The 27,709-nt window shown below is 64.4% G+C and overlaps 4 protein-coding genes across 10 annotated transcripts; 1 reads left to right on the forward strand and 3 right to left on the reverse strand.

Moving 5' to 3' along the window:
* Positions 1 to 781: 781 nt before the first annotated feature.
* On the reverse strand, positions 782 to 6,180 carry MUC1 (mucin 1, cell surface associated). 2 transcript variants are annotated; one of them, XM_045454324.1, is made up of 9 exons: positions 6,048 to 6,180; positions 4,627 to 4,684; positions 3,980 to 4,161; positions 2,936 to 3,766; positions 2,782 to 2,837; positions 2,496 to 2,629; positions 2,266 to 2,387; positions 2,033 to 2,182; positions 782 to 1,141 (listed from the first exon to the last, which is right to left on the reverse strand). In XM_045454324.1, exons 1-9 carry the CDS (start codon positions 6,168 to 6,170, stop codon positions 1,073 to 1,075), a joined length of 1,725 nt encoding a protein of 574 aa, XP_045310280.1. In that variant the 5' UTR covers positions 6,171 to 6,180; the 3' UTR covers positions 782 to 1,072. The 2 variants fall into 2 exon arrangements, with proteins under 2 accessions (XP_045310280.1, XP_045310279.1); XM_045454323.1 differs by having other exon boundaries at positions 2,936 to 4,161.
* A 720-nt stretch (positions 6,181 to 6,900) lies between these two features.
* Positions 6,901 to 17,650, reverse strand: THBS3 (thrombospondin 3). Of its 3 annotated transcripts, none has more exons than XM_045454325.1 (23): positions 16,773 to 17,650; positions 15,527 to 15,733; positions 14,720 to 14,976; positions 14,517 to 14,619; positions 13,674 to 13,700; positions 13,411 to 13,493; positions 13,260 to 13,311; positions 12,986 to 13,134; positions 12,585 to 12,725; positions 12,110 to 12,187; positions 11,594 to 11,746; positions 11,263 to 11,373; positions 11,053 to 11,160; positions 10,637 to 10,796; positions 10,266 to 10,384; positions 10,099 to 10,151; positions 9,641 to 9,834; positions 9,344 to 9,522; positions 9,160 to 9,208; positions 8,793 to 8,989; positions 8,381 to 8,553; positions 7,303 to 7,442; positions 6,901 to 7,208 (listed from the first exon to the last, which is right to left on the reverse strand). In XM_045454325.1, the coding sequence occupies exons 1-23, from the start codon at positions 16,849 to 16,851 to the stop codon at positions 7,150 to 7,152; spliced, it is 2,871 nt and encodes a 956-aa protein (XP_045310281.1). In that variant the 5' UTR covers positions 16,852 to 17,650; the 3' UTR covers positions 6,901 to 7,149. The 3 variants fall into 3 exon arrangements, with proteins under 3 accessions (XP_045310281.1, XP_045310284.1, XP_045310282.1); XM_045454328.1 differs by lacking the exon at positions 16,773 to 17,650 and adding an exon at positions 16,181 to 16,205; XM_045454326.1 differs by lacking the exon at positions 16,773 to 17,650 and adding an exon at positions 15,862 to 15,992.
* On the forward strand, positions 8,056 to 22,845 carry MTX1 (metaxin 1). Its single transcript, XM_045454354.1, has 9 exons — positions 8,056 to 8,219; positions 15,551 to 15,755; positions 19,552 to 19,621; positions 19,741 to 19,820; positions 21,251 to 21,343; positions 21,494 to 21,676; positions 21,799 to 21,875; positions 22,245 to 22,399; positions 22,502 to 22,845. The coding sequence occupies exons 5-9, from the start codon at positions 21,308 to 21,310 to the stop codon at positions 22,714 to 22,716; spliced, it is 666 nt and encodes a 221-aa protein (XP_045310310.1). The 5' UTR covers positions 8,056 to 8,219; positions 15,551 to 15,755; positions 19,552 to 19,621; positions 19,741 to 19,820; positions 21,251 to 21,307; the 3' UTR covers positions 22,717 to 22,845.
* On the reverse strand, positions 22,842 to 27,709 carry GBA (glucosylceramidase beta). Of its 4 annotated transcripts, none has more exons than XM_045454338.1 (11): positions 27,547 to 27,693; positions 27,100 to 27,187; positions 26,661 to 26,852; positions 26,383 to 26,529; positions 25,966 to 26,099; positions 25,560 to 25,732; positions 25,132 to 25,369; positions 24,591 to 24,815; positions 24,077 to 24,240; positions 23,594 to 23,710; positions 22,842 to 23,525 (listed from the first exon to the last, which is right to left on the reverse strand). In XM_045454338.1, the coding sequence occupies exons 1-11, from the start codon at positions 27,571 to 27,573 to the stop codon at positions 23,288 to 23,290; spliced, it is 1,743 nt and encodes a 580-aa protein (XP_045310294.1). In that variant the 5' UTR covers positions 27,574 to 27,693; the 3' UTR covers positions 22,842 to 23,287. The 4 variants fall into 4 exon arrangements, with proteins under 4 accessions (XP_045310294.1, XP_045310296.1, XP_045310297.1 ...); XM_045454339.1 differs by having other exon boundaries at positions 23,337 to 23,505; positions 27,547 to 27,709; XM_045454340.1 differs by lacking the exon at positions 27,100 to 27,187 and having other exon boundaries at positions 27,547 to 27,663.

The raw sequence follows: 27,709 nt of genomic DNA on the forward strand, positions 1-27,709 counted from the left end.
ACCCAGGGTGCAGCACCGTGGCTCAGAGCAGGGGTGCTGGGCGGACCCGGGGCCCGAGGGAAGGAGGTCCCTGGCCGGGTGCTCTGGGCCTCCCGCCACACCGGCTCCCGCTCAGACCCAGGCTGACGGCGGCCTTCAGGGGACCCGCCGCCCTGGTGGCTGCCGGCCCGGCGGGGGGCCCAGGGCCCCAGGGGATGTGGCGAGAGGGCAGGCCCCGTGCCTGGGCCCGAAGGGGTCAGGGAAGCAGAACCACTTCCCCATTCCCGGGGCGCCTGGAGTCGACCCCGCTGGCCAGGGAGGGGGCCGGGCCTGGCGCCAGCACCTCCGGATCTGGGATCTGATGCAGCTTATCGTGGTGGCCGTGTTGACTCTGCCTGCGTTATCGCCGCCCAGGGGCTTACTTCACACCCCGGGACGCTAAGAATAGAGCCGCCAGGGGCACGGGGCCAAGGGGAGGCGAGGGTGTGGCCGCCACCAGCCCCCAGCCCAGGAGAGGGGTGAGGACAGCCGCGGGTGCAGGTGGAGCCGGGTCACGCCAGCCTCAGAGCCGCCTCGGTTTCGTTTCCTCCTTCCTCCTGCGCCGCCAGGGATGCGAAGAGGTGACCGGCACCCCAATGTCGTCTCCTCACCACGCCTCCTGCTTTCCAGATGAACCCCACCTCTTGCCTCCTCCCCCCACCATCCCCTGCAAAGACCCCTTCCAGGTCCCCTCCCCACATTCGGCGCCCTCATCTACGGGTCGCAGATGGTCACGAGGGGCCACAGACGACAGATCCCAAGGTGGCAGCACAGAGGGGGTCCACGTTTTATTCAGCCACATTCTGGGGCTCACTTCCCTCTCAGGGCTCTCTGGGCCTGTTTTCCTGGGAGCCGCTGTCCCAGGCTTGTCCCCAAGGGGCCCCAGTGGGTTTCGGCAGGGCCGAGGCCGGTGAGGGGACGTGGTGGGGCCTGTGAGTGGCCCAGGCTGAACTGCCAGCTCACCAGCCCGGGACGGAGCTGAGAGGAGAGGCCTGGCAGCAAGGAGCCCGGGGGAGGCAGCTGGCACCGGCTGGGCGAGGGCAGGCAACACGCCCTACAAGTCAGCAGAGGTGGCCGCCGGGTTCGCGTAAGCGAGGCTGCCGCCGCCGTTGCCCGCGGAGACCTGGGTGGGGGAGACGCCGGCTGAGAGCGCCTCCCGGGGCTGTGGGTCCCACCCCAGGCGGGGTGCCAGGCCCGAGACTCTCACTAACTCTGGAAGGGTTAATTGGAAGAACACCTGCCGCCCCGCTGGCAGCCAGGTGACCGTAAACAGGGGCCTCTCCTCCTCCCTCCGCTCCCCTCCACTCCCTCCCCTGGGCTCTCAGCAGCCCCCCTGCCCTCGCCTACTGCTCCCGTCTGTCTCCTTCCATCCTCTGTGCCTCCAGCCCCGGCAGGTGTATGCGTGTCTCCGCAAAACTGGGGGAAGGAAGTCCGCGGGCGAAGGAAAACAGGGTCAAGGGAAGGAAACTCCCCTCCCCCACCTGGAGTGGCGTTCCAGCCCCAGGTGGCCCGAGTAATTATTTACCAGGCCCTGGAGAGAAAGGCCAGGTGAGCCGAGGGGGAGGAGGGGTCCTCGCTTCCTCCAGAGGCCGGAGGCCCGTGGCGCCCAGGCTCGCCTGGCGAGGCTTCCTAGCCCACGTTCCTGCCGGCCTTTCTCAATCTACTCTCCGCTCTCAGGAGCCTGGAGGGGAGGCGGGGCACAGGTGCCTCTTCCCTTGTGAGTCCCCGCGGGAAGGGCTCCCCTGGGCACGGAGCCTCACCCGCTTCATGTCTGAGATCCCCGTTCGGCACAGCAGGGAACGCTAACTGGAGCCGCCGGTAGTGGGGACCCTCTCCCTGGAGGTCCCCTTCCTCCCAAGGTCCCCTCCCCAGGCCTCCTCTGACCTCTGACCCCATGCTCGCCAGGCCCTGTGACTCGTCCTCCGCACCCCCTTTCCCTTCCAAGTTCTCCGGGCTTTGCAAGCATCCTTCCAGAGCCCGTGTCCAGCCCGAGCACCGCGAGCCCCACCCTCACCTCCTCATAGGGGCTGCGTCTGGTACTCCCAGGGGGGATGTAGCGCCCGTGGGTATGGTAGGTGGGGTACTCGCTCATAGGGTGATAGGCATCGCGGGGCGGAAAGAGGTCCAGCTGCCCACAGTTCTTCCGGCGGCACTGACACACGGTCTGGGGAAACAGGGTGTCAGGGGGGGCCGTGGAGTTCCCTCCAGCGGGGCAGCCGTGGTCAGGGCTGGAGGCCACACACTCACCAGGACAACGAGATAGACGATGGCCAGTGCCAGCAGGACACACACCAGCACCAGCAGGGCGATGCCCCAGCCGGGTACCCCAGACCCAGACCCAGCAGCGGAAGGAAATGACGCGTCACGTACTACGAGGAAAAGCAGCGGTCAAAATACTGTCCCAGGGAGGTGGCCCTCCCCTCCCAGCACCCTGGGGAAGAGGCGGGAGGGAGGGGCCCGGGAGGCGGGGGCCTCACCACGGACACTCGAGATGGACATGTTGTATCTGGCTGCTTCTGCTCTGTGCTCCTCAAGCCGTGTCCTCACGTTGAGGGCATCGGTGGTGCCCTGTCGGAAGGCCAGGGTACATTCTACCATCACAGATCCTGGCCTGCTCCCGGGGAAAGAGAACTCAGCCAGGAGTCCCAGCGTCCGGGCCAGCAATCCCCCCCTCCCCACCACCCCGGGGCTGTGAGTGCGCCAGCCTCCCCACAGTGGCGGCAACTTCCACCCTCCCCACAGGGCCCACGCCCGGAATTGTACCTGAACTTGATGTTGGAGAGGCCCAGAAAATCTTCCTGATTATAAACCTGCAAAAACTGGGTGAGAGGGGCGGGATTAAGGCTTGATGCAAACCGTTCAGGCGGTCTTGGGGCTGCTGCTGGGGGAGCACGACAGAGAAAAAATAGCCACTCACCCACTCAGAAATGTTTCTCTGCAGCTCCTGGTAGTAGCCGGTGTTGGGATCTTCCAGACAAGAGTTAAACTGAAGGTTCGAAATGGAAAAGGACAGGAAGAAAAAGGAGATCCTAATGGACAACTGGGGAGAAGTCTTATGATGGGAGGAGGTGACGGGCTCCACACTGTGCTTAGTGGCGCTGGTGGTGGTCCTGGCGCTGTGGCTGGCGGGGCTGCTCGTGAAGGATGAGGTGCCAGCGGTGGTCAGGGACGCGGTGTCATTGGCGGTCGGGGACAAGGTGTCGTTGGTGGTCGGGGACGTGGTGTCATTGGTGGTCAGTGACGACGTGTCAGTGGTGGTCGGGGACAAGGTGTGAGTGGTGGTCGGGGACAAGGTGTGAGTGGTGGTCGGGGACAAGGTGTCAGTGGTGGCCGAGGACAAGGTGTCGTTGGTGGTCAGGGATGTGGTGTCATTGGTAGTCAGGGACATGTCAGTGGTGGTCGGGGACAAGGTGTGAGTGGTGGTCAGGGACGTGGTGTCATTGGTGGTCAGGGACACGTCAGTGGTGGTCGGGGACAAGGTGTGAGTGGTGGTCGGGGACAAGGTGTCAGTGGTGGCCGAGGACAAGGTGTCGTTGGTGGTCAGGGACGTGGTGTCATTGGTAGTCAGGGACATGTCAGTGGTGGTCGGGGACAAGGTGTGAGTGGTGGTCAGGGACGTGGTGTCATTGGTGGTCAGGGACACGTCAGTGGTGGTCGGGGACAAGGTGTGAGTGGTGGTCAGGGACAAGGTGTCAGTGGTGGCCGAGGACAAGGTGTCGTTGGTGGTCAGGGACGTGGTGTCATTGGTAGTCAGGGACATGTCAGTGGTGGTTGGGGACAAGGTGTGAGTGGTGGTCGGGGACGTGGTGTCATTGGTGGTCAGGGACATGTCAGTGGTGGCCAAGGACAAGGTGTCGTTGGTGGTCAGGGACGTGGTATCATTGGTGGTCAGGGACATGTCAGTGGTGGTCGGGGACAACGTGTCAGTGGTGGCCGAGGACAAGGTGTCATTGGCGGTCAGGGATGAGGTGTCAGTGGTGGTCGGGGACGGGGAGTCAGTGGTGGTCGAGGACAAGGTGTCAGTGGTGGTCAGGGACGACCTGTCAGTGGTGGTCAGGGGCGAGGTGTCAGGGAGTCCTGGGGCGGAGGCCGAGCTTGAGGTAGGGCTGATGGTCAGGGACGAGGTGCCAGCGGTGTCTTGGGCTGCAGTGATAAGTGTAAGAGGTTGAGGGGACAGGTCTGGGTTGGGGTCAAATCAGAACAAGGACGAAAGACATCCTTTGGCCTCCTGAGAAGCAATGGCACGAGAAGATTCGGAGTGGGGCCAATCCTGGTCGGGCCCTCCTCCTCCTTCCTGGCTGGCAACCTCTCTCTCCCCCCACACCCCTGCTCCTAGCTGTCCATTTCTCTGCTCCTAAGATCTATGTCTCCTGACCCCCCCCCACTCCCCCCCCACCTCCCCAGACTTCTCTTCAGGTCTGTCTATGCCTCTGGCACCAGCTCTCCCCAGGGGCGAGGGGCCGGCTCTTGTCTGTCCTTGGCCGCCCTCCTGTATTCTGGCACAGACCGGGCGCCCCCGGGGATGCCATCTGCGAGGAAAGAGACCTGAGGCAAACGCTGAGAAGACCACACGAGCAAGGCAGCCCCCTCCCCGGCTGTGCCCCTCACCTGTAAGGAGCAGGAGGAAGCAAGGGGCCAGGAAGCGCGGCGTCATGGTGGTGGCGAGCTGGGTGGGGAGGGGGCGGAACACACTCGGGAAGGAGCTGCGTGTGAGGTGGCGCCTGCTGCTTTATACCGGTCCCCGGCCCGCCCTAGGCTCGGCCGGAGCAGGTGACAGGTGACAAAACCCCGCCCCCTCCCCCTTTCCCTACCTCCTACCTCTTCCTCCTCCTCCCCAACCGTTCCTGGCCCCTCAGGTGGGGTACGTGGGCTCCGATCACTCCACCCTCTGACATCCCGCGGGTGCTCCCATCGCCGGCCACTGCCCGGCCCCAGAAGAGGAGCAGGGGTGGGGGGTGGGGGGGAACCGAGGACCTGGGCCTCCTCGGCTCTAGTTTTGGCCTCCGGGCAACAGCCCAGGTGAGAAAAGGGGCAGAGGAAGTGGGCCGGGTTAGGGTCCCGGACCGCGGGCCGAGGAAGCTCCCCCTCGCGTCCCTCACCCCGCTCCCCATTCTCAACGGGCCCCCTGAAGCCCCACCGTGGGGGCTTGGCGGGGGGAGGCGAGCAGGCTCGAGAAAGGGGGGGCCGGGGGCCAGTTTTGGACCCCCTCCCCCCGCCACTTCCCGGAATCGCCGCTCCCTGCAGGGTTCCGCGCGCAGATCCACCGAAACCCACAGTCCCCGCCCCTGCCGGGCTTTCCAGGGCCCGCGTTCCCGCCTTGGCTGCCTCCCGAGGAGGGGGCGGGGAAGAAGTCCCACTGGACGCGGGCCGAAACCTGGGCTCCGCGGCACCCCGGGGTGTCTCCTGCTCCTGCCCCGGAGCTGGGCTCCGGCTCGCGGCGGGCGGGGCTCTCCTGCCCCCTGGCGGCAGCGCGCGGGGACCCCGGGCGCCCGGTTGGCCGGAGGGGGCGGCGTGCCCGAGGGCGGCCCGAGGGGCCCGGCGCGCAGGTCTGGGGCTCAGACGCGGAGGGCAGGGACGCTCCGCTCCACCGACGGGAGGGGCTGGCGGCAAGAGGGGGACCCCGGGGCGCGTGGGGGCGGTGTCTGGAGGAGACGGCGCTCAGTGGGTGGGGTCCCGAGGTACGAGGAAGGGGCACCCAAATATGTGGGAGAGGACAGCGGAATGTGGGAGGGGAAACGGGGCAGGTTAGTGACGCATGTGGGCGGCAGAGAGTAGGTGGGGCAACCGAAGGGTATTTGGGGGCCCAGAGTGGCATTGGGGGTAGACAGGCACACGGTGTGACCCGGGGACTGTATGGGGGGGTGCGTGATTGGGCGGGGGGGGGGGTGGCGAGAAGAACGAAGGGCGCAAACGCTTGGGCGCCGCGCACGTGGAGCGTGGGGGTCGGGCCCCCCCCCCAGAGGTTACCTCCCCCCCCCCCAGCTACGCCCCCATTAGGAAAACCGTTCCCAGTCGCCGCGGGTACAGACTGGAAACGGAGCTTTCACAACCCCTCGGGGCGGCGGGGTGCAAGGAAGCGGGGCCGCGGCTACGCGCGGAGGCCCGAGGGGCGCGGAAGCCCCCCGCCCGGCCGCCCGAGAAGGCGCGGGCATCTAGGTGGGCGGTCCCAAAACCGCTGCCCCGGCGTTGCCAGGCAACAGCCATTCAGTCCGGTTGCTGGGACACGCGTCGCCACGGCGACGGCTCCGCGCCGCGCACTCCGAGTATTTAAAGAGCAAGCGCGCGCAACGGCTGGGTGTCGGAAAGCGGCTTTCCGGGCCACCGCGGTCTCCCCTTCTGCCTCCCCGCGCCCCCCTCCCCCGGCCGTCCCCTCCCCCTCGTCCGGGCGCCGAGTCTCTGGCTTCCGAAGTGGACCAAACTCCCCGGCGCGACCCCGGTTCTGGGGCTGGTCCGGCTGCAAGCGGTGCGGAGCGGGGTCCCGGGCCCCGGGCGGGCGGGAGGGACGGGACGCGGTGCAGTGTTGTTCTTTCCCCCGCCAATATTGCACTCGTCCCGGCCTCCGGCCCCCCCGGCCCCCCGGCCCCCCCTCACCCCGAGCGGGCCGGCTCCAGCCCTCCTGGCTCTCGACCCGGACCGCCTCAGATCCACTGGAGTGTCGCCGCAGCCACCGTGAGTAAGTGGGGCTGGGAGCATCTAAGCCATTTTCGGACCAGCCCCTCATCCTTCACCTACCTCAGTCCAGCACCGTTCTTCCTCCACCAGGCCCCCAACCTCCCCTAGATCTCGAACTCTCATCCTACCAGCCCTCCTCCTCACCCCTCGGCTTCCCTCCTGCTCCCCACATTACCCCGGAAAATCCCTAAAATAAGCAACACCAACTAGTGTGGAAAACCACTGGAACTTTATGGCAATGTGTTCTCTTTCCTGGGGTTAGTGCCTGAGAAATACCCCCTGAAAACTTCCCATCTCCTGAACGGTGGGGTCACCACCCCTCCGGGACTGAACTCCCGTGGGTGCCGGAGGAGGGTCTGTGTTTGGCTGAGCGGCTGCAGATTAGACCCGAGGGTCTCCAGGACGGACCCCAAGGCCAAAGGGGCAAAGACCAGGGTTCTGAATCCGGCGGCCGCCTCTTCACGCTCTTCCCTGGAGCAGCTGCCTCCGGAATGGCTCGAAGTCCTCGGGCACGGTGTCTGAGGAGGGAGGAGTCACTAGGGTCAGAGGATGGGACCCTCCCAGGAGGGACAAGGGTCGGAAGGTCAGGCTGATCCACATCTTCAGCCTCACCATTGCATCGATACTGGAGATTGGACCAAATGATGTTTTCTTGGGAGAAGCAGAATACGCCAAGGCGCCCCCCTCGCATGGCCGTGTCAATGATCACCCCGGAGTCTGCCACCAGCTGAGGGCCCTCATAGAGCTTCACCCTGTCCGGGAGAGGGGTGTCCGTTGGTGCGAGGGTGCCCAGCGGGCACTGGGCCATCAAGCCCGGGCCCTGCTCATCCCCAACCCCCCTCGAGCTCACCGGGCCTGAGAGAGAACGGAAGGAGGGAGAGGGAGGAAGGAAAGGGGAGGGACGGGGGTGCTTTTCTCAGGCCTGGGGCCCCTGCCTCTTTGTCCGCCCCCTTTGCATCTCAAAGCACCAGCCGCATTCCAAGCGAGGATTGGGTTGTCATGACAATGAGCACAATGGGCTGGGGGGTGAAGTCACCCGCTTCCCAGGCTCTAGTCCACCCTCCCTCATCCCCTGCCCTGGCACCCTGCAGCCCCAGGCACCTTAAAGGGGAACCAACCCGAGTCCCGGGACCCTGGGCTCTTGCCATTGGCTGTCCCTTCCCTGTCATCCCCACCGACTAGGAGATGCGCAGTTGTGCACACGGCACTGAACCCAGAAGCCTTAGCTCCGCTACTAAGAGATGTGCCATCTGGGCCTCGGTTTACTCTTCTGCAAATGACGACCCCCTCCAGGTCAGACACTTTGATGGGGCAGCTTCTGGGATGGAGCACGGAAGGGGCTGGAAGTGATGGGCCTCTCCACAGACTGGCCTGCGGCCTAGAGGCTCCCAAGATCGCCCCATTTCACGGAGGGGAAAACGGAGCACGGAAAAGGAAGGACTCGCCCAACGCTGCCTACAGGTCTTCCTTCCGCAGCACCCGCACCAGAGCCCCGGCTGGCTGAGGACGAGGAGAGCGGGGCTGAGACGGTACGTCTGTGGTGAGAGGGAAGAGAGAGCAGCGGCCCAGTCCTGGCCCAGGGCACCGGGCACCGAGGAACGCAGTGGAGGGGCAGTCCGGTGGGTCTCGGCTAAAGGTGAAGGAAAGGCGGGGCCTGGGGTCCGGCAGGAGGGCTCAGCGCTCCCCTCACCGAATGTAGCCGACTTGAGGCCGGTGCAGTAGCTGCCAGCGGTAGGAGGTCTTGTCCCGCCAGCCCACGTTCCGGGGGTCAGTCCACAGCAGTCGCACCTGATCGGGGGTGTGGCCGGTATGCCACAGGGCATTCCGGAGATGTTCACCTGGGCCAGACACGGATGTCACTGCCTGGAGGGTATCGGAGAGGACAGTGCGTTAGCCACAGGCCCCCGAACCACAGGCTGGTAAGTGCAGGTGGCAGAGGAAGTCAAGGTGGGCGGGAGAACCATCTGGAGGGCCCCCCACCCCCTGACCCCGGGAGCCAACCTCCAGGCCAGATACCTGGGAAAGAGGGTTCCCACTCACGTGGGGGGTGGGGAGTCTGGGGAAGGGCCCAAGGAGGTGGCGGGTCTGGGCAGTGGCGAGACCTTGAGCTGCAGCCCGGGCTGAGCCACCGCCCGGAAAGGGGTGGCCTGCCAATACGTCTGCTCCGTCTGCTTCCACATGACCACGTAGAAGCGGCCGCTGTCCTGATAGCTGAAGAGAAAGCCTGCGTAGTCGTCATCTGTGACCGTGTTCACGTGGAAGGTGCCTTCGAAGTCCACACCGTTGAAGGCTGTGTATCCTGGGGGTGGGCGGGGTCAAGGTCAGGGCCGGCAGAGCTACCGGTGGCCCACTGTGGGCCAGGGGTGGGATGGGACGCCAGCTGTACATGTGGCCAGCTCAGCCCCCCTCCGTCCGCCCCTGTGGGATTTCTCCACTTGGAACTTATTGAGCTGGGTGTCCCTTACATACCAACGGCCAGGCCGGGGTCACTGTTCATGGTCTGAACGATTTCCATGCCCTGGTCGTGGCAGGAAGGAAGGAAGCCCTGAGCCAGTGCTCTGACCGCCCCTCCCCCCCCCCCCCCCCCCGCCCCTGCCAGCCCCCACCTGGCAGTCTGGTCTGACAGCACCTGCCCAACCCGGTGCCCTAGTACCTGGTTGAGCACCACCCAGTTTGGGTCAATCTGGGCATCACCCTCAGGATCCAGGACAACCGTCTGATAGGCCCGAAAATCCGTGAGGGTCACCTCCGCACTTTCGGGACACACGTCCAGGGGGTCAACCACCGCATCATTGTCAAAGTCATCCTCACACACGTCACCAACGCCATTGCCTGCGCAGAGTGAGGCCAGGCACTTGGGAAGGCCTGGCCGCGGCCCCGAGGCCGCGCTGCCACCCCTCCCTGGGCAGGGCCCACACCGGGCCAACCTTCTGTGGGGCCCCGGCCTTACCATCTGAGTCCTTCTGATTGGGATTGGGAACCAGGCGACAGTTGTCGGGACCAGGAGGCACATAATCTGGGATCCCATCGTTGTCATCGTCCCCGTCACACTCATCTCCAAGGCCGTCGTTGTCGGAGTCCAGCTGGGAGCTGTTTGGCAGCTGTGGGCAGTTGTCCTTGGTGTCCTGATGTCCATCCCCGTCGCTGCCCAGAACAGGCACCAGATAAAGGCTCTAAAAGTCCCACATCCATCCCCGCTCTTCGGCGTGAGGTCTGGGGTGTACCCTCCATTCGGCCACACCCCCTGCCGTCAGCCAGGTGAGGGAAAGTCCCACAGCAGGGGTGCAGGGCAGACCTCCTGCTCCACAGTGGTGGACAGTCAAGGCTAAACCACGGAGGAAACTGAGTATGTGCTAGAGGAGAGGAGAGGAAGCCCTGTGTGGCCATCTAGCTCTCTGCCAACCCTACCTGTCCTCGTTGGTGTCACAGACATCCCCCACCAGGTCGCTGTCTGCGTCTGTCTGCGGGAGAGGGGCCGGTTCTCAGCATCTGTTGGTAACTGGAGGATGGCTGGCCCACTTCCTATCTGAAGGGCTGGGGCTCCACCCTCCGACCCCTACCCCACACCGCTGTACCTGAGTGGGATTGCTCATTTCAGGGCAGCTGTCACACGCATCTCCCACCCCGTCCTCATCCCTGTCTGTCTGCAGGGGGTTGGGGACTTTAGGGCAATTGTCCAGTCCGTTGGGGATACCTATAAGACACGGGGATAGCACAGAGCCGTCACTAGGACACGTCGCATCCTCTTCTGCGTGGGTGAGAGCCCAGAGCTCACCTCCCACTCAGAGAAAGGCTGCTCAAGACCCCTGCCTGCGCCCCCTGCCCCCCTTCCTCACATTCCCATTGACCCCTGCCCCCCGCCAGCCTCCGACTTCCTAGCTGCCCCTTGTGCCCACCTGCATCCGAATTCTTACAGGCCCCCACCCCCCTCGGCCCCGTCCTGCACCGTCCCCGTCCACGTCGTTGTCACAGGCATCCCCTTCCCCGTTGCCATCCGTGTCCTTCTGGTCATTGTTGGGAACGTTGGGGCAGTTGTCACAGGCATCCCCGAATGAATCTGTATCTGAGTTCTGCTGGTCCTTGTTGGGGAAGAGCCGGCAGTTGTCCTGGGGTGGGAGAAAAAGGGTCAGACCTCCTCTCCACTGCTGGCCTCCTCACCCCCACACCCTTGACCCCCATCCTGACAGCCGGCTAGCCCAGCCTCCACATGACCACCTTGCCCTGGCACAGGGCGTGTGCCCCCCCCCAACAGTCCTGGGGCCCTTCCTGTAGAGCTGCCAGGGGCCAACGGGGGGCAGGGTCATGGGGCAAGGCAAGGTGGGGAGCAGAGGAACTGGAAGGGGTGGGACGGCTAGAAGGCACCTCGACATTCTTGATCCCATCGCCATCGGCATCATCGTCGCACTGGTCCCCCACGCCATCGTTATCAGCATCTTCCTGGCCAGAGTTGGGGGTCAAAAGGCAATTGTCCTAAAGAGCAGGAGAGAGAGGCCGGATGGGTTGTGGCCTGCCCCAGCCAGGGTGCCTGCCCCCCGCCCCCCCCCCCCCACTGCCCGCCCACCCGCCCCACACCTGCTTGCAATGTTTGTTGTTGTCCATGCAGGGCAGGGCCTGGTCCGGGTAGCCGTCGATGTCCGTGTCGGTCCCACACACGTTCCCGTTCCCGGCCCAGCCCACGTTACACTGGGGCAGTGGGGCGGGGCGGGTAGGAATGAGGGTCCCCGCTATCTCCTCGTACCCCACCCTTTTCCCTGCTTCAGCCTCTATTCTCACCCACCGGCACCTGCGCCCAGGACCATGTCCCTCCCCTGCGCAGGCGCCACCCAGGCCCTAAGCAGGGTCACCAGCCCTACCCCTCTCTCCAGATTCTCCCTTTTCCTTCCAAGCCCCAGGCCTAGCTCACCGAGCAGGACACGGCCCCGTTGCGTTCAAAGAGACAGTGTGCGTGGACGTGGCAGGGGCTGTGGGCTGGGCTGTGGCAGGTGCGGGCGGGGACACAGCCCTGGCTCTGGTTGCCCACAAAGCCCAGGCGACAGGGACCACACTTGAAGGAACCCTAAGAGGAGGGAAGCAGTGACTCAGGAAGGAGGTCAGGCTGCCAGGTGCCCCAGCGGGCGGTGCGGGACCTCACTCCCTGCTCCTGCTCGAGGCCACGCATCAGTCACTTCCTCGGGTTCCCCTGACAACCTTTCGAGGCGTCTGCCGACCCTGTTTTTCAGGTGAATAGACTGACGCTCGGAAAAGCCGGGCTCGCCAGTCACGGTGAGAAGCAGGACCCGGCTTCCAAACCGGTGCGGGGTGCGTGTGCGCGTGGTGCCCCAGGGAAGGAAGCAGGAAGTAGGACGTGGGGTGTGGGTGTGTTCACGCGTGTAGGCGCACTGTCCCACCGCTACGGACGCGGTTGGGCCGCTCGGCTTACCACAGTGTTGGTGCAGATAGAGTTGGGGTCGCAGCCACCGTTGTTACCGTCACTGCATTCGTCGATGTCCTGGCAGACCTGACGGGACAGATCGATGACGGATCTCCTCGTGCCCCTACCCGTGGACACTGACACGAAGCCCAGACCCCAAACCGGTGTTAGCACAGGACCCACGTTCAACCCGGACGGCCGACCAGGCCCCGGCAAGGCCACGACCTCGTCTATGCGTTCCTTTTTTTCAGTTAAAAAAAACTTTTTTAACGGTTACATATTTTTGAGAGAGAGAGACACAGAGTGTTAGCTGGTGAGGAACAGAGAGAGAGGAAGACACGCAATCCAAAGCAGGCTCCAGGATGTCAGCACAGAGCCCGACGCGAACCCACGAACCATGAGATCGTGCCCCGAGCCAAAGTCGGACGCTTAACCAACTTAGCCACCCAGACGCCCCTCGTCTACACATTCTACCCGACCTGACCTGTTTGCTGGCGCGGGCGTAGTCAATACCCACACCGGACACCCGCGTGCCTTTGTAGCCCTGGGGACAGGCCTCACAGCGGAAGCCGGGCATGGTGTTGATGCAGCTGACGCCAGGAAAACAAGGGTCCGCGTGGGCACACTGGGGAACGGAGGACGATGGTCGGGCGCCTCTGCCTGTGGGCCTCCCGGCTAGGCCCAGACTGCCCTGTGCCGCCCAATGGCCCTCCGGTCTTGGCCGCAGACTTTGTCCCCTCCCGTCTTGCTTCCTTTCCGGTCTCCCGGTGTCCCAAAGAAAGCCCAGGCTCTCGTGCTTCCGACCGACAGGCACCCCACCTCCTTGGGCCTCTCCCACCTCCCTCACCCCGAGTGCCGGTGCCCCTTCAAGCTGGCCGCCCCCACCTCATTGATGTCGCTGCAGTGGGTGCCATTTCCCTGCAGGCCGGGGGGGCAGGGCCCGCAGCGGTAGCCGGGGTACTCGTACACCTCCATGCAGTCCACGCCGCGGAAGCAGGGGTTGGGGCTGCAGTGCGAACGCTGCTCGTGGAAGCCTGGGGGGCAGGCGAGGTCAGAGCCACCCCGAGGCGGCCATTCCGGCCCCGCAGAGGTGGGGGGGACCGCCACCGCGGGGCCGGGGGCACGGGGTCGCCTGGCGCCCGCCCCGCTCCCCACTCACCGCACACCTGACACTCCATGATGGTGTTTCGGATCAGGGACATTTCCTTCACCTGGCAGACAGAAGGGCGGGGGGGGGGGGGGCAGTCGGCTCCTGGCAGCTCCCCCCCTCCCCCAGCAGCACCACCTCCCTGGTGCAGGTGCGCTCAGACCTGGTCTCGGATGTCATCCCGCAGCTCCACCAGGATCTGGTTGAAGAGGGTGAGCTGGGTGACCAGCGCCTTGGTCTGCTCCCCTGTCAGAGCCCAGGGTGCAGAGAGGCTCAGAGCCGGGCCACCACCCTGGTCCCTCTTTAGGGTCAGAAGCCAATTCCGGCCGCTACCGCCCACCCGCCTTTTAAGTCCCACCCTGTCCTGGCCGAAGAGGTGGCGGGCCATAGCCCCTGGCCCCTCCCACCTCCTCGTGGCCCACTCACCTAGGATGGAATGGAGCGCGCTGGTCACTGGAGAGGAGAAAACACAGTCAAGGGCGGAGTCGTGAAGAGGGCCAGGAGGAGGAAGGAAAAGAGGGACAGGAACAAAGGCCTGGAGGAGTCTTAGAATAAGGACAGGCAGGTGGATGGCAGGAGGGCAGAGGTGACGGGCGGGCAGCACCAGCTCTCCCACCGAGCGAGAGACTCTGCGAAGGGCTGCCTCACAGGCCGTCAAAGCCCACACCTCCGGTCCTGGCCTGGCAGGGGCAGAAGGGATCCGAGTGAGAGGCGACCCAGAGCAGGGCCAGGGCCCCAATCCACTCCATTTCCACACGCCCCTCCCCCGCCGAGCTCCTGCTTCCACAGTCCTTTTTTGGACCGATCTGCGAGATGTGGGCGTTTTATTTAAGCAAGAACCTTTGAACATCCCTGTCAAGGAGACCAGGCAGGTGGATGATGCTCAGAGAAACTGCTGATGGGTGACAGCCGCCACTGTAAGACCCAAGACCCTTCTCTTAGCCACTGAGACCAAGCAGTTCACTTTCCCACCCCTCACACAGAGCTTCGGTCTTCTGGATGGCTGTTTTCCCCATCCACCCTGGTTGGTGGGGGGGTGGGGGGGGAGAGTGGTGGTGGCCTGAACCTGGAGAGTTTTGTGACCCACACTTCCCCGGGATGGCTGTGTTATTTGGGGATCACAGACCCAGAGGCGAAGGAGATTGGGATAAGAGGGTCAGAAGCCCAAGAATGAGTGTTAAGGGGGAAATCGAGGAGATGAAAGTCAATAAAGACCACAGGATGTGATCTGGGGTCCGGAATGTCAGCTAACGGAAGTCTGCGTGTTACCTGCTCTGTGGATGGACTCGTCCCCCTGGAACGGACACTCACTCAGGGCTCCCACCCGGGCCATGGACCCGCCCAGAATCATTTTCATAGACTCCACAAAGCCCTGGGGGGACAGGAGCAGAGCAGGGTGGGAGGACCCGCTAACTCCTCCCACGGGGGCAAACTGTTTCCGCAGAAACACCGGGGCCTCCCTTCCCGCTCACCTGCATCCTCAAATAAGCCTTCTGTCCGGTCCTAATCTCCAGCCCATCCACCTCCGCTGGAGGAATGGGGGCCAGCCCTGGGAGCCCGGCGTGCTGGTCACCCAGTTTGCAGTCCACGTAGAGCTGCAGGGCGAGGCTGGGTCGGGAGGGACCTCGGAGTCGCAGGAGAGCCGTGTGCGTGCGCCCGTCGGCCAGGCCCGCCTGCTGCAGGTTCACGGCGTGGACCTTGCCGTCCTCCCGCTGGTACCGCACCAGCACTGCCCAGGAGGGGAGGTCAGTAGGGGACTGTCCCCCATCCCCTGCCTCCCAGCCGAGCCTCGCGTCAACTCTTCCGTGTAACACACCTATTGTCCTCATTCAGCTAACGTCTCCCGACACCTCATACACGGCAGGTGCCCACGACACGTGCTTTTCAAACGGGTTCAAAGACCAAGACTTTCTTACTCTTCAGTGGCATCAGATCGCTCTGTCCCCTGCTAGGGTGGCGGCTGGTTTTGCACCCACTGAATCGTGCCAGGGATCTGCTGGACTGCTTTACACCCTTGCTAGGACACAGAGACAGGCCTCCCCTCCCCAAGTGCAACATCCACTCCATACAAACATTAGGCCTCACTCTACTGTTTGGGTACCTGGCCTTCTGAGGCACCTCCAAGCACCCCGAACCAGGTGCACCCCCCCACCCCCGGTGCCTGAGCACAGCCTGATGGGTCCATGGGGCCCAAGGAGAACTAAGAGGGATGCAGGGGTGGGGATGAGAGAAAGTGCTCAAGGGGCACCACTGCAGGAAAGGAGATGCCCAGCAGTCACCTTTGTTGATTTTGCCCACAACAGAGGCCTCCAGCCATCGTGTGTTGTCCTGCCGAGAGTAGAGGCCAAAGAGCACACCACCCTGTTTGGGGGGCAGGCGGAAGGTGGACAAGAGGTAGATGTCCCCAGCAGTGAGCAGGGCGGTCCGGATCTTCTCTGCCACAGCGGTCATCTGCCGAGACTCGCCCACAGTCAGCAGGTCAATCACTGGCAGGCAAGGATCATCAAGGTCAGTGAAGGGATCAAATGCTAAGGCCTGCCCTTCCCCCGAGCCCTCGGGGGTGGAGCACCCTTCATCACTACCTCCACGCCCGCCACCAGGCAGTATTAGTCACCTTCTTGAAACTCAACCCTTGCTGCTCTGGGAAGACAGGGCATCGTGCCTTCCTTCCTTTTTCCCTCAGTAGTGCCTCCCCACCGGGTCTGGGAGCCCGCGGGCCTGAGGCTCTCTTGCAAATACAGAAACGGCGCCCGGCAACCTTGAGATGCCCCCACCAGGTGGCGCAAGGGAGCCACCGTGCTGATCCCAGGCAGAAGTAGCACCTGGTGCCCACAGCACAGAGCTGGAAAAGCAGTTTCTCTTTACGCTGCTGCGTTTGGCTGCTTCCACACCCAGATGCCCCTCCTCCCATCCTGGGGGCTCAGCACACTCACTTTGGATGAGAAGAGCTGCCCACTGAGGGCTCCAACCCTCCTGTCTGCCTCTCCCCCTCGGGAATGTAGGACCGGGCTCCTGTGCCTCCTGTGTCCTGGCCAATCTGTGGTTTCCCTTCCAGCCAGTAATGAATCTGTGCCTGTGTCATCTGCTCCAGCTACCTCTCCCACACCCACAGGCCCATCCCACAGCCAGACCTCCGGGAGAGCCCAGACCTCTGGGTCCCCACCCCACCCCCCATGTCCCAGGGCAGCCAGGAGCCCTGGCTGGGGGTGGGGGGTGAAGAAGCCCACCTTTGCACTGCTCTCCCAGAGCCTGGAATGCCTGTGGATGCTCAGACACCAACCCAGCCAGGCAGCCCTAGCATCCAGCTCCTGAGTCCTCTGCCCTGGCCTCGTGCTGACCTTGGCCACTTCCCACTCACCCAGTACCCTCTGCTGTTCACTCCTACCCCCATGGCCATGATTTCATCAATCTTCCATCCGGCTCAATTTCAGGACTCTCCCCTTGCCCACATGTTTCCTGCTACTAGGCTGGGGGCCAAAGGAGAGGAGGCAGAGAAGGGGTCTAAGAGGATGGAGACGGGCTTACCCTGCAGGTCCTGACTGGCACATGCGAAAGTGCAGAGGAGGAGAAGAGCCAGGGCCCCCCGAAGTTCCTGCGTCTCCATGCCGCTCAGCTGGCTCACTACCCCTGGCAGGCAGGCGGCTGGGAGGGGACAAGGCTAGGCGGAGAGAGCAGGAGCGGGGGGCGGAGGGACTGGAAGGGGGAGTTGAAGGGGGGGGGGCCAGCAGGCGAGTGAGGGGGGGCTGAAACAAAGAGCTGCCAATCAGCCTGGAGGCATCCCCAGCTCTGGGAACCAGGAGCACTGGGGAAGAGTCTGGAGGCCTCCCTGCCTCCTGCCTCTCCCTAACGGTCCTCCGTCCCAGGTGCCTCCCTCCCTCCCTCCCTCCCTCCCTCCCGGCGTCTCGCTGCTGGGGGCCACTACTGAATGCTACCGTTTCCTGTAAGTCGCAGTTGGGGAAGGCAGGAGCCCCTGGCAGGGGCAGCGCCAGACAGTGGGCATTATTCCCCAGCTGGCATGCAAGGGTGCCAAGGGAGTGGCGGAAAGTAGCTTGCTATCGTGCCCAGGGGATGCCCGCATGGCATGAACTTTGCTGCTCTGGAGAAGCGAGTGCCCCTCATTAGGGTGGGGGGTCCCCTGACACGTGACTCGCTCCTAGGAAAACTTAGAAGCGTCTGATGGGAAGCGGAGGGCGCGTCTAACACAGTGGTCAGCGAAGTGCTTGGAGGGAGGAATCAGGAAGGAGGAAAGGGCCTCCGGGGACAGGAGTAAAGCAGGGGACAGGCCAGGGGCCGCGGCCAGACCCGGAACACAGCGGGTACTGGCCGGCAGGCCGTGACCCGGATGAAGCGCAGGGGCGCCTCGGTTCCCGTTACCACGGCAACGGCGCGCGAGCCCCACCCCTCCCCCCTCCCCGGCCCCAGCCCGACCCGGCTCCGGCCGCCGCCGCCCCTGTTTTGTTTCCATGGCGACAGGCGGCGCGGGGCCCGCTCCAAACATAACGCGCTGTGGAAAACATGCGGCGCGGGGGACCCCCCCGCGGCCCCCGCTCCGGGCCGAGCCCCGCGGGGCCCTGGCGCAGCCCGAGCCGCGTGCAGATTTGCGAGAGCCCCCAGAGCCCGACCGGACGCACAACACCCGCTGGGCCGGGACCCGCCGCGCCCTCGGGGGTCCGGGGCTCCCCGCGGCCAGGGCGCCCAGCCTCCGCCAAGAGGGCCCGGCCGAGAACCCTCCCCCACTTCGGGAGCCGCCTCTGGAGCCGGCGGCGGCCGCCCTCCCCCAAAGCCCGCGGCCCCGCCCCGCCCCGCCCCGCTTCGCCTCGCCCCGCCCCGCCCCGCTTCGCCTCGCCTCGCCTCGCCTCGCCTGCGGCCTCCCCTCGGCCCGCGCCTCGGGCGGTGCGAGGGGCGGGCCTGGGGGGCGGGGCCGCGCGGCGGGCGGGCGGAAGCGCGGGGGGGGAGGTGCTTCCGGGACAGAGGGCGGGCAAGATGGCGGCGCCCATGGAGCTGTTCTGCTGGTCGGGGGGCTGGGGGCTGCCGTCAGTGGACCTGGACAGCCTGGCCGTGCTGGTGAGGGGTGGCGCCGTCGCCCTCTGTTGCGCCCTGGAGGACTGGGGAGGGAGCCGAACTAGCCGATCGTCCGGATTTGACCAGGGCGCCTCAGCACGGGCTCACTGGGGGAAACTGAGGCAATCAAAGACTGAGCCTGGCCGACGTAGGCTCAGTGCCCTGTGGCTTAACAGCCTAGGTTTTGCGCAGCCATAGAAAGAGGCCTGGTCGGGGGTTCAGGAAGTGGGTTTTAGTCCTTGCTCATCCATTTACTGGCTGTGTGACCTTGGGGCTATCCCTCCCTGGTCTCTGAGGGCTGTTTCTTCATCCGGAGGTTTACTGAGCCTCGGCGATCTGAGGGTTCTCAGGCGTGGCATTCCTGTCTTCTCAGCCTCCCTTTCCTCCCCCTCCCGCTCCCCCTCCCCCTCCCCCTCCCCCTCCACCACCTCCACCTCCTCCTCACTACACAGCATTACTGAGTTCATTTATTGAACCAAAAGGCCTCCCGCCAGGCTCTGTGGAAAGAGCTTTGGAGTCAGTTCGTTCACTTTATTCACTCACTCTTTCATTTAATAAGCATGTTATCAGGCCTCTCCCAGATACCACACCTTGGCTTGCAAAGATGAGTAAGACTTCGTTCCTCCCCTGTAGTTGTTTACCGAAAGGCAAACGTGTTAGCAAATAAAAGTAATAAGTTGAGGTGCCAAGGTTTAAGTAGGAGCAGGCCACAGAGACTCCCTCAGAAGGGCACGATCAGTGCTTCCAGGAAAAGGGATATCCTGGGTAGGAAGAACTTATGAGGATGTTTGTACATCAGGTAGATGGCAGGAGAGGGAAGGCTTTTGCTGGCAGACCTAGTATTAGAGACCGGTTCACAACCCCCCCTGAGCCCTGCGTTACCCGTTGTGAAATGGAAACCATAACGTCCACCTCTTTGTGAGGCAAGTACCAAGCACAGCACAAAAAGGGTTCAATAAATATTTTTTCTTTTTTTCTTTCGTTTATTTATTTTGAGAGAGAGATCGCACGTATGCAAGCAGGGGAGGGGCAGAGAGAGGGAGAGAGAGAATCCCAAGCAGGCTCCGCACTCACTGTCAGTGCAGAGCCCAACACAGGGCTCGAACTCACCGACCGTGAGATCACGACCTGAGCCGAAAATCAAGAGTCGGACGCCCAACCGACTGAGCCACCCAGGAGCCCGTTTTTGCTCTTCCTGATTCCCCTGTGGGGGCCTCTCTGCCTTCTGCTTCCTTCCCTGCAGACCTATGCCAGATTTACTGGTGCCCCACTCAAGGTGTACAAGATCACCAACCCCTGGCGGAGCCCTTCAGGTACCCAGTGTCCCTGGGGGGTGAGGAAGGGGAGGAGCAGGAGACAGACAGGAATGTGGTGTAAATACACATGGATAGGCAGCTCAGGGTCTGTGGCTGTCCTTTTCTCTCCATGTCAGGGACTCTGCCTGCCCTTCGGACCAGTCACGGCGAGGTCATCTCGGTGCCACACAAGATCATCACCCATCTTCGAAAAGAGGTAGGTGGCTTGGGTAGGAGGGCTGCCGGTGAGAGTAGTTGTCATGTCAACGCATCACACGTTTGTCATTTGTGCCGAGCCAGAAGCAGGAGGCCCGCAACTTCAAGGAGCCCACGGTCTGATGGGACAGACCCACTGTGTGGATTCAGTAAGCGCTCGGCCAGGCGTTAAGCTGGGGCGCTGGGGAGGTATCCGGAGGGACAGGGCCTTCTGCCTGCTGGGCAGGGAAGGAGAGGTAAACGGGCTGATGACACCTAGAAGGGAAAGGAGGGCAGGAGAGCACGTTTGGCTCAGGTGAGGCCCTCGAAGGTGGCTCTGGAGAGGGACGTGTCAGGGCCGTTGTCCTTTTCTCGGGGCCCAGGTTGGGCTGGATATGGGGCTCAGGATGGACAAGGCGTAGAGCCAGGGTGGGGAAGTTGAGAGAGTATTACGAGAGGAATGGGGATATCTTGACTGTCCTTCATCCTGTCCTTGGCTGTGTGACCTCGGGCAAGCTGCTTCACCTCTCAGAGCTGTAAGCCCTTTCTTTATAAAACTAGGGGTTTAGCCGGGATGCTTTCCGAGGGCTCATCTAACTTTCGTGGGAACACTTGGCAGATGTAGGAGCCTCTTGTGTTTTCCCAAAGGTGAAGGAGCTGGGAGGCATGGAGAGAGGGGGTCCAGGGAGAAGCCAAAGTTCCTGGTAGGGCCTGGGCCACCGCCCTGTTTCCTTATGTATGAGCAGTTTTTCCAGTCTGCAGGGTTTTTTCCTAACACGGCCACATTGAGAGAGGGCTGTTACCCCGTTCTGCAGGGGAGAAACTGAGGCTCAGAGAGACTTTTTTTGTTGTTTTTTTAAGGATCAGGCTCCAGAGGTCATGTGGGGACAAACCTCACTCAGGATGTGCAGAGAGGGTTGCTGAGGTGTGGCAGGCTGAGACATGGGGCGCGGGTACAACGTGTGGTGGTGGCACCGGGGCCGTGGAATGAAATGGAACAAATAGCCAAGACCTGGGCATTGAGAGAACCAGCCAGGGGGGCCCTGGTTCCTGAGGCCTGGGCTGAGGCCCACACTGCATCTGAGCTCCACTGCGCCAGCCCTGTGGTGCCCGGACTGGGAAGTTCCTGTTAGAAAGTTGCCGTCAGCAGGCATGCTTCCAGCTTTCCGTGGAGACTCCAGGAGCCGCTCCTGGTTTGCGGCTGGGGCCTTCCTCTCCCCCCAGCGGGCGCCCGACCTTGATGGCCAGCAGGCTCCAAGGCCCAGGCTCTCCGCCAACAGCAACAGGCTACTGGATGGGCCCAGGCGAGGGGGCCTCGGCGGGAAAAGCTGCCTGGCGTCCCTCTGCTACACGCAGGGGCCGGTGAGGGTGGTGCCGGACAGGATGCCTCCCTCCTTGGGGAAGGGCCCCTGGAGCCTCCCAGCGTCCCCCTCATGGTCATCTCCTCCACAGAAGTACAACGCCGATTACGATCTGTCGGCCCGACAAGGGGCAGACACCTTGGCCTTCATGTCTCTGCTGGAGGAGAAGCTTCTCCCGGTGCTGGTGAGTGTGCCCGAACCTCCCGACGTTCATGGCCAGGAAGGGGGGGGGGGGGGCGCACACGCACGCGACGGGGAGCCCGCCCGAAGTTAGGCAGGTGCACCGGCTCAGACCTGCTTCGTCCCTCCTGCCCGCCCCCCCCCCCCCACCCAGATCCATACTTTTTGGGTGGACACCAAGAACTATGTGGAGGTGACCCGGAAGTGGTACGCTGAGGCCATGCCCTTTCCCCTGAACTTCTTCCTTCCTGGCCGCATGCAGCGGCAGTTCATGGAGCGGCTGCAGCTGCTGTGCGGGGAGCACAGGCCCGAGAATGAGGAAGAGCTGGAGAAGGAGGTGCGTCTGGGGCCGGGGCCGCGGTGTGAGCGGAGCCCCGAAGAGGACGGTCGGGGACGGCGGTGGCGGGGGGGTGCCCGGGGTCCCCGCAGCCGCGAGCCCGCCCGGTGTCCTCTCTGCAGCTGTACCAGGAGGCTCGGGAATGCCTGACCCTGCTCTCCCAGCGCCTGGGCTCTCAGAAATTCTTCTTCGGGGACGCGTGAGTCTGCCTCCGGGGAAACTAGGTGGTCTGGGGTGGTGGGGGGCGAGAGGCAGATTCAGACGTCGCTGCGGGGCCCGGGGTGGCCCGGGCGCTGTGCAGGAGGTGCTCGGGACGGCCGGGCCCGATGACAGTGGGGCTGTGTGTGAGGCGGGAGGGCCGCCAGGCGCAGGAGGGGCCGCGGGGCTCTCAATGTGCCCTTTATGCAGCCCTGGGATAGAGTCCCATTCAGGGCCGGCCGGCCCCACCTGGGGAGCCCTCCCCGCTCCGGGTGGGTCCAGGACCCGGGTGGGTCCAGGACGGGGCGTCCCCCAGGGCCCCGCCCCCGGCCCCGGGCTCTCCCCTGCAGCCCTTCTCTCTCCCCTCCAGCCCCGCCTCGCTGGACGCCTTTGTCTTTGGCTACTTGGCGCCGCTGCTGCAGGCCAGGCTGCCCAGCGGGAGGCTGCAGGCCCACCTGCGGGGGCTGCACAACCTCTGCGCCTACTGCGCGCACATCCTCAGCCTCTACTTCCCCTGGGATGGAGGTGAGCGGCAGGCGGCTGCGGGCCGGGCGCTGGCAGGGGCGGGGGGGGGGGGGGGGGGGGACACGGGAACCAACCCCCCCCCCTTCCTGCCTCGCTCCTCAGCGGAGGTGCCGCCTCCACGCCAGACGCCAGCGGGCCCCGAGGCCGAGGAGGAGCCGTACCGGCGCCGGAACCAGGTGCTGTCCGTGCTGGCGGGGCTGGCGGCCATGGCGGGCTACGCCTTGCTCAGCGGCATCGTCTCTATCCAGCGGGCGGCACCCGCCCGGGCCCCCGGCACGCGGTCCCTGAGCATGGCCGACGAGGAGGAAGACGAGTGACCCCGCCTCGCGCTCCCGGGACGGACTTTTCTACTCTCACACATTCCAGAGGCTCCTCTGCTTCTCCGTTGTTGGTGCGGCTGGAAAACGGGCGCCACTCCCATAATAAAGCTGTCCACGCGGGCTGCAGTCGCATATTCTCTTTCTTAAGGGACCGTCATCTTTCCAGGAGCTGCTGGCTGGTGGGGGGGCGGCCATCGGGTGCCTGAGCCCCCCCCGCCCCCCACCAGTGCCTGGCTTCTCGGCTGCCTGTGCCCTGACTCCGTGACTGCTTCCGCACGGCCCACGAAAGACACAGTCCCCCCCCCTCCCCCACACGCCCGTTTGGGGCCCAGCTTCTCTGATCTCCCTTTCCTCGGCCTCCCCCGCCCCCAGCTTGCGTCCATACAGACAGTGAGCTCACCCTGGGCCCGGGCCCAGTTTCCACGGGAGCCAGCACATAGCACACACTCACAGGCGGGGGGGCGGGGCCGCCGGGGCTTCCCTGTGCTCCCTTTAGGGGCCTCCAGGCCCTGGCACCCACCAGGGGGAGAGTGAGTCACGCAAACCACGGCCCCTGGGCTTACGTCACCTAAGCTCGCCCTGGCCCTCGTATACCCTCTGTAGCCACAGACAGCGTGTGAGCTGACTCTGTCCCTTTAATGCCCCTGCCGACCCCAGGCGCTGCTTGGGTATCTGCCCCATCACTGGCGACGCCACAGGTATGTGTGAATGGAGTAGCCGGGGGACAGCGTCTCCATGAAGCCCACGGCAGGGTCCTCGATGGTGAGGGGCACGTCCTTCGGGGAGCTGGGGAAGCAAGGGAGAAGCTGAGTGCTGGGTCCTGCTGAGGCCACCGCCCAGGCTTCAGCCCGCTCCTGGGCCCTGCCGCTCTCACCGGTTTAGCACGACCAGGACCGCAGAGCCGTCGGGGCGCGTCAGCGCCACCGTGTCCAAGCCGTTCTTCTCGCTGGCCAACAGCCCCACTCTCTGCGAGCCCTCCGGAATGAACTTGCTGGGGGAGTAGGGGGAGAACGGGCGTGGTCCGGGACCCCAGCCTCGCCTCCCCGGGCCCGGGCCCACTCCCCCAAGGGCAGCACCCTTGCCGAAGCTCTGCCCCACCTTCAGACCGCAGCTCTATCCTGCCGGGCAGGCCCTGCCCTCACGTCCTGTCCCCAGCGTCCGGCATGCGGGGCTCGCCCACCACCGCCTAGTCACTTCCTGCCTGGATGGTGTAACAGGCACAGGGGCGCCTCTCCCAAGCTCCCACCCTGAACATCTTCCTGTTCCCTCACGGTGGCGGGGGGGGGGGGCGACAGGAGCCTCCGGCCGTGCAGGAGACCGGCCTGGCGAGGAGGCGGGGCGCCCGCCCTCCACTCACCTGAAGTGGCCAAGGTGATAGAACATGGGCTGTTTGTAAAACGTGTCTTTGGTGATGTCTACGATGATGGGGCTGTCGACAAAGTTACGCACCCAGTTGGGTCCCCCTTCGGGGTTCAGAGCGAGGTTCCAGTCTGTCCAGCCGACCACATGGTAGAGAAGGTTCTGCGGGAGGAGCAGGGCAGAGACAGCCCCCACGTGGGGTCCTCAGACAACGTAGTTAAGGGTCGAGGAAGGCAGGCTGGCGGCGCCCCGGCCCCGTGGGGGGTGCTCTGCGCCTCTAACACCCAAGGAGGGCGGGGCGGCGAGGACGAGGCAAGGAAGCAGAGGCACGTGACAGCCAGAGAGGCCAGCACTCGAGGAAAGCGGTGGTGGGATGTGCGAGCCCATGAGGGGGAGGCAGGGATGATGACGCCCCGAAGAGCGAGTCAGCCCGGTGAGTTGGAGAACAGGCCCTCCTGCGGTGAGCTGAGGGAGGTCTGCGCCTGCCTGGCAGGAGGGGCCTGGGGGCTCACCGTGATGATGCTGTGGCTGTACTGCATCCCTCGGTCCCAGGAGCCCAGTCGCACGCTCTGCTCCCAGAACTTGGAGCCCACGCAGGCCTCCGAGGCGAAGAGCATGGTGTCGGGGAACAGGCGGTGTGTCTCCCCTAGGGTGGCCTTTGCAGGAGCCAGGAAGTCCAGGTACCAATGCACAGCAATGCCATGAACGTACTTAGCCGCCTCTGGGTCCGCCAGCACCTGTATGGGGAAGGGGCTGCTAAAACCGGGCCCTGCGTGGAGGGTTCCGGAAGCAGCCCTGGGGACCTGAGAAACGGGCAGTGGGCTGCAGGCAACTAGAGGGGTTAAAGTGACAAACCACGGGGACCTCTGGGGCCCTGGAGACGCAGAGGAGGTTATGACCCCTGAGCACCCCCCGGGGTCCGCCTGGGCGCCTGGCTCCAGCCCAGGGAGTTCTAGGAATCAAGGGCTGAGGCAGGGAAGACAGCGTGGGAGCCGGTCACCCGGAGGCTAGATCTGGGGGTCGCCGGGCTGCCCCGGAGGCCCTGGGCCTTACCACCTGGGCCCAGCGAGGCAGCAGCAAGCGCTGGTCGTCCAATATGAGCAGACGGACGTCGCGGTGCGTACTGTTGGCGAGGGTGGGACCCAGGTCCCGGGCGATGAAGTCTCGCTGGTGTTCAGGGGTGAAGCCCAGGCACTGGAAGGGGTACCCGCTGAACAGCCCTGCAGAAGGCTCGTTCTCCGCCGTCACTGCCCAGAACCGTAACTTGTGCTCCGCGTAAGCGTCCAGGAACCTGACGGGGAAAAGGGCGTGAGTGGCCCTGGACGAGAGAGGGGGACCAGGACCCTGGGGAATAGGAGGCCCGGTGAGGCGGGGAAAACTGACAGGCAGAGTGTGAAAGGCCCAGCAGGTAGAAAGGTAGCCTGAGGAGTCGGATCTGGGGGTGACCCGGGTCCACGGCAAGGGAGGGGGTGCGGCCTTACTTAACAAAGTATCTGGCCCAGGTCTGGTGGTAGAGATCTCCCGGCTGCCCCTTGAGTGACCCCTTCCCGTTCACTGCCCCGTTGGTCTTCAGCCAAGTGGGGGACGTCCAGGGACTGGCGAAGAGTGACACAGGGCGTGGGGCCAGCTCCAGGGCCTGGTGAATCAGGGGTATCTAGAGACCGTGGAGGTGAGGACAGAGACACCCAGAGCTGGAACATGGGCAGACCGGCCCGACCAGTGGGTCAAGCCGAGCCATCGGCCCCTGCCCTGTCCCGCCAGCCCCCACCCCCCACCCCCGGGACAGAACCGAGAGCAGGGGGCGGGCTCTGTGTCCCCCTGCAGACTCCTCTAGCCTGAGGCTTCTCACCCAGCAGGCATCCACTTCCACCGGGGCCGAGTGCCCACCTTGAGCTTGACATCTTCCTCGGGGAGGATGAAGTCACGCAACTGGAAGTCGTCAGGGCTGTCATCGTAGGTGTAGGTGCGGATGGAGAAGTCACAGCTGGCCATGGGTACCCGGATGATGTTGTACTCGATTCCTGCAGAAGAGGAAGGCCGAGACACGAGCGTCTGAGTCAGCAGGAGAATGTGGGACCCGCCTACCACCTGCCTGTCCTAGACTGTGTCTGTGGCGGGCCAAAGGGAGCCTGGGGTCCCGGCTGGGGTCTGTGGAGCCAGGCCCCTGGGTGGAACACAGGTCCTCTGAGCTAACACCCAGGGAAAGGTAGGAAGGACCCAAACATCAGGGAGGGGTGGAAGTCAGGGTCACGGGAAGGTCAGAGTGTCAATCGCACTGTGTCATCCTGTCCCCCTCGTCCTCACCTTCTTCAGAGAAATAGGATTTGAGTAGCGAATTCCGGGCAGGGGGTGACAGGGCAAGGATGTTGAGGGCAGCGGCGTCCGTCATGGCCCCTCCAAATCCCTTCACTTTCTGGAACTTCTGATCTGGCTGCAGGGTCAGTAGCAGCCCTGCGGATACACAGGAAACGGGGGGGGGGGGGGCGGTGAGCGCACAGGGAGGAGGGGCCGGTGAGCTGCTGGCATGACTTAGCTCCGGGAGCGTCCCAGCCTGCCCTGGGGATGAGGCACGCAGCGGTCACCTGTGCCCGTGCGGTTGGCCCGGACGGGCCCCAGACTCAGCTCCATCCGGCGCCCGCTGCGCGTGCTCTCGAATCGGCTGAAGGTGCCGGGGGCGGGCAGGGTCAGGGGGTCGAGAGAGTCACAGTACGTGGCATTGCAGACACAGACCACCGAGCTGTAGCCAAAGCTTTTAGGGCTGCAGGGGCGGGCACCTGGGAGGGAGGAGCAGAAGCAGAGGCCGGGGCTGAGGGAGGCCAGGGAGAAGGGACTCACCTGGCCGGACGAAACGGACACTCATTTCAAAACTCCTCTCGCTGTTCTGCCCCCGCGAGGCTGGTCTCAGTCACTCAGAAGGTTTGCCGATCGCCCCTGACACGGCAGCGTGCCAGAAGGCGCCCACAGGACCGTCGGGCAGGGGGAGCCTCCTCAGGACCGACGCCCCTCTCGTGACTCACTCACCTGAGGCCCACGGCACCGCCTGAAGGAAAAGCAGGCCCACGAGCCTGGCAGCCAAGACGCCTCTCCGGCCCGGGGGCTCGGGGCGCTCCTGAGGACAGAATGAGGACCGGCTGGAAGGCCGCTCTCCACCCCTCAGCTACTCTCCCGTGGGCGGGGGGGCCCACAGCCTGGCTCCCACCTGCCTCTGATGGCGATGGCACAGGACCCAGAGACACCCGGGTGCTGCCCTCCCACCGTGCCCTCTGCCCACCCCGACCAGGACCCTTCTCCGCCCCTCTTCCCTCCCGCTTCTCCCTGGACCCCACCCCCCCTCCATCTGCCCCTCCGTCAAAGAGCCACGATGGCCTGGATTTGAGGAGACTATCATCCACTGAACTCCAGCCTCCGGATGGCCAGGATTCCAGAAGCAGAGCGACAGGACCCGGCTGGGAGCCGTGGCTCACTCACCTCTCGGGGAGGAGTCGAGCGCTCCATCACCAGGTGACGGCACTGCAGGGTTCCCGGGCCTCGGGAGGACAGAGGGTCCCCTAAATACAAACAGGGATGCAGGTCCTGGCGGTGGCTGGACACCCGATCAACCCTGCGGGTTTAGTTCCGGCATAAAGGGGGG

Source organism: Leopardus geoffroyi, chromosome C3 (assembly GCF_018350155.1).
Source record: "Leopardus geoffroyi isolate Oge1 chromosome C3, O.geoffroyi_Oge1_pat1.0, whole genome shotgun sequence".
Lineage (NCBI taxonomy): Eukaryota > Metazoa > Chordata > Mammalia > Carnivora > Felidae > Leopardus > Leopardus geoffroyi.

Excerpts from the sequence above, each read along its gene's own strand:
- THBS3 (XM_045454325.1), bottom strand. The coding sequence starts at position 16,851 with ATGGAGACGCAGGAACTTCGGGGGGCCCTGGCTCTTCTCCTCCTCTGC. Across the intron at positions 13,494-13,673 it reads CGCGCTCCATTCCATCCTAG|GGGAGCAGACCAAGGCGCTG; the intron begins GTGAGTGGGCCA and ends GGGCTCTGACAG. Across the intron at positions 9,209-9,343 it reads ACTGGGTGGTGCTCAACCAG|GGCATGGAAATCGTTCAGAC; the intron begins GTACTAGGGCAC and ends TGCCACGACCAG.
- GBA (XM_045454338.1), bottom strand. The coding sequence starts at position 27,573 with ATGGAGCGCTCGACTCCTCCCCGAGAG. Across the intron at positions 24,816-25,131 it reads TGCCTCGCTGGGCCCAGGTG|GTGCTGGCGGACCCAGAGGC; the intron begins GTAAGGCCCAGG and ends TTCCCCATACAG. Across the intron at positions 24,241-24,590 it reads ACAGCCACAGCATCATCACG|AACCTTCTCTACCATGTGGT; the intron begins GTGAGCCCCCAG and ends CTCCTCCCGCAG.
- MUC1 (XM_045454323.1), bottom strand. The coding sequence starts at position 6,170 with ATGCCCGCGCCTTCTCGGGCGGCCGGGCGGGGGGCTTCCGCGCCCCTC. Across the intron at positions 4,685-6,047 it reads TTGTGAAAGCTCCGTTTCCA|CTCGCCACCACCATGACGCC; the intron begins GTCTGTACCCGC and ends CTCCCCACCCAG. Across the intron at positions 1,142-2,032 it reads GACGCAGCCCCTATGAGGAG|GTCTCCGCGGGCAACGGCGG; the intron begins GTGAGGGTGGGG and ends TCCCCCACCCAG.
- MTX1 (XM_045454354.1), top strand. The coding sequence starts at position 21,308 with ATGTCTCTGCTGGAGGAGAAGCTTCTCCCGGTGCTG. Across the intron at positions 21,677-21,798 it reads AGGAAGAGCTGGAGAAGGAG|CTGTACCAGGAGGCTCGGGA; the intron begins GTGCGTCTGGGG and ends TCCTCTCTGCAG. Across the intron at positions 22,400-22,501 it reads CTACTTCCCCTGGGATGGAG|CGGAGGTGCCGCCTCCACGC; the intron begins GTGAGCGGCAGG and ends CTCGCTCCTCAG.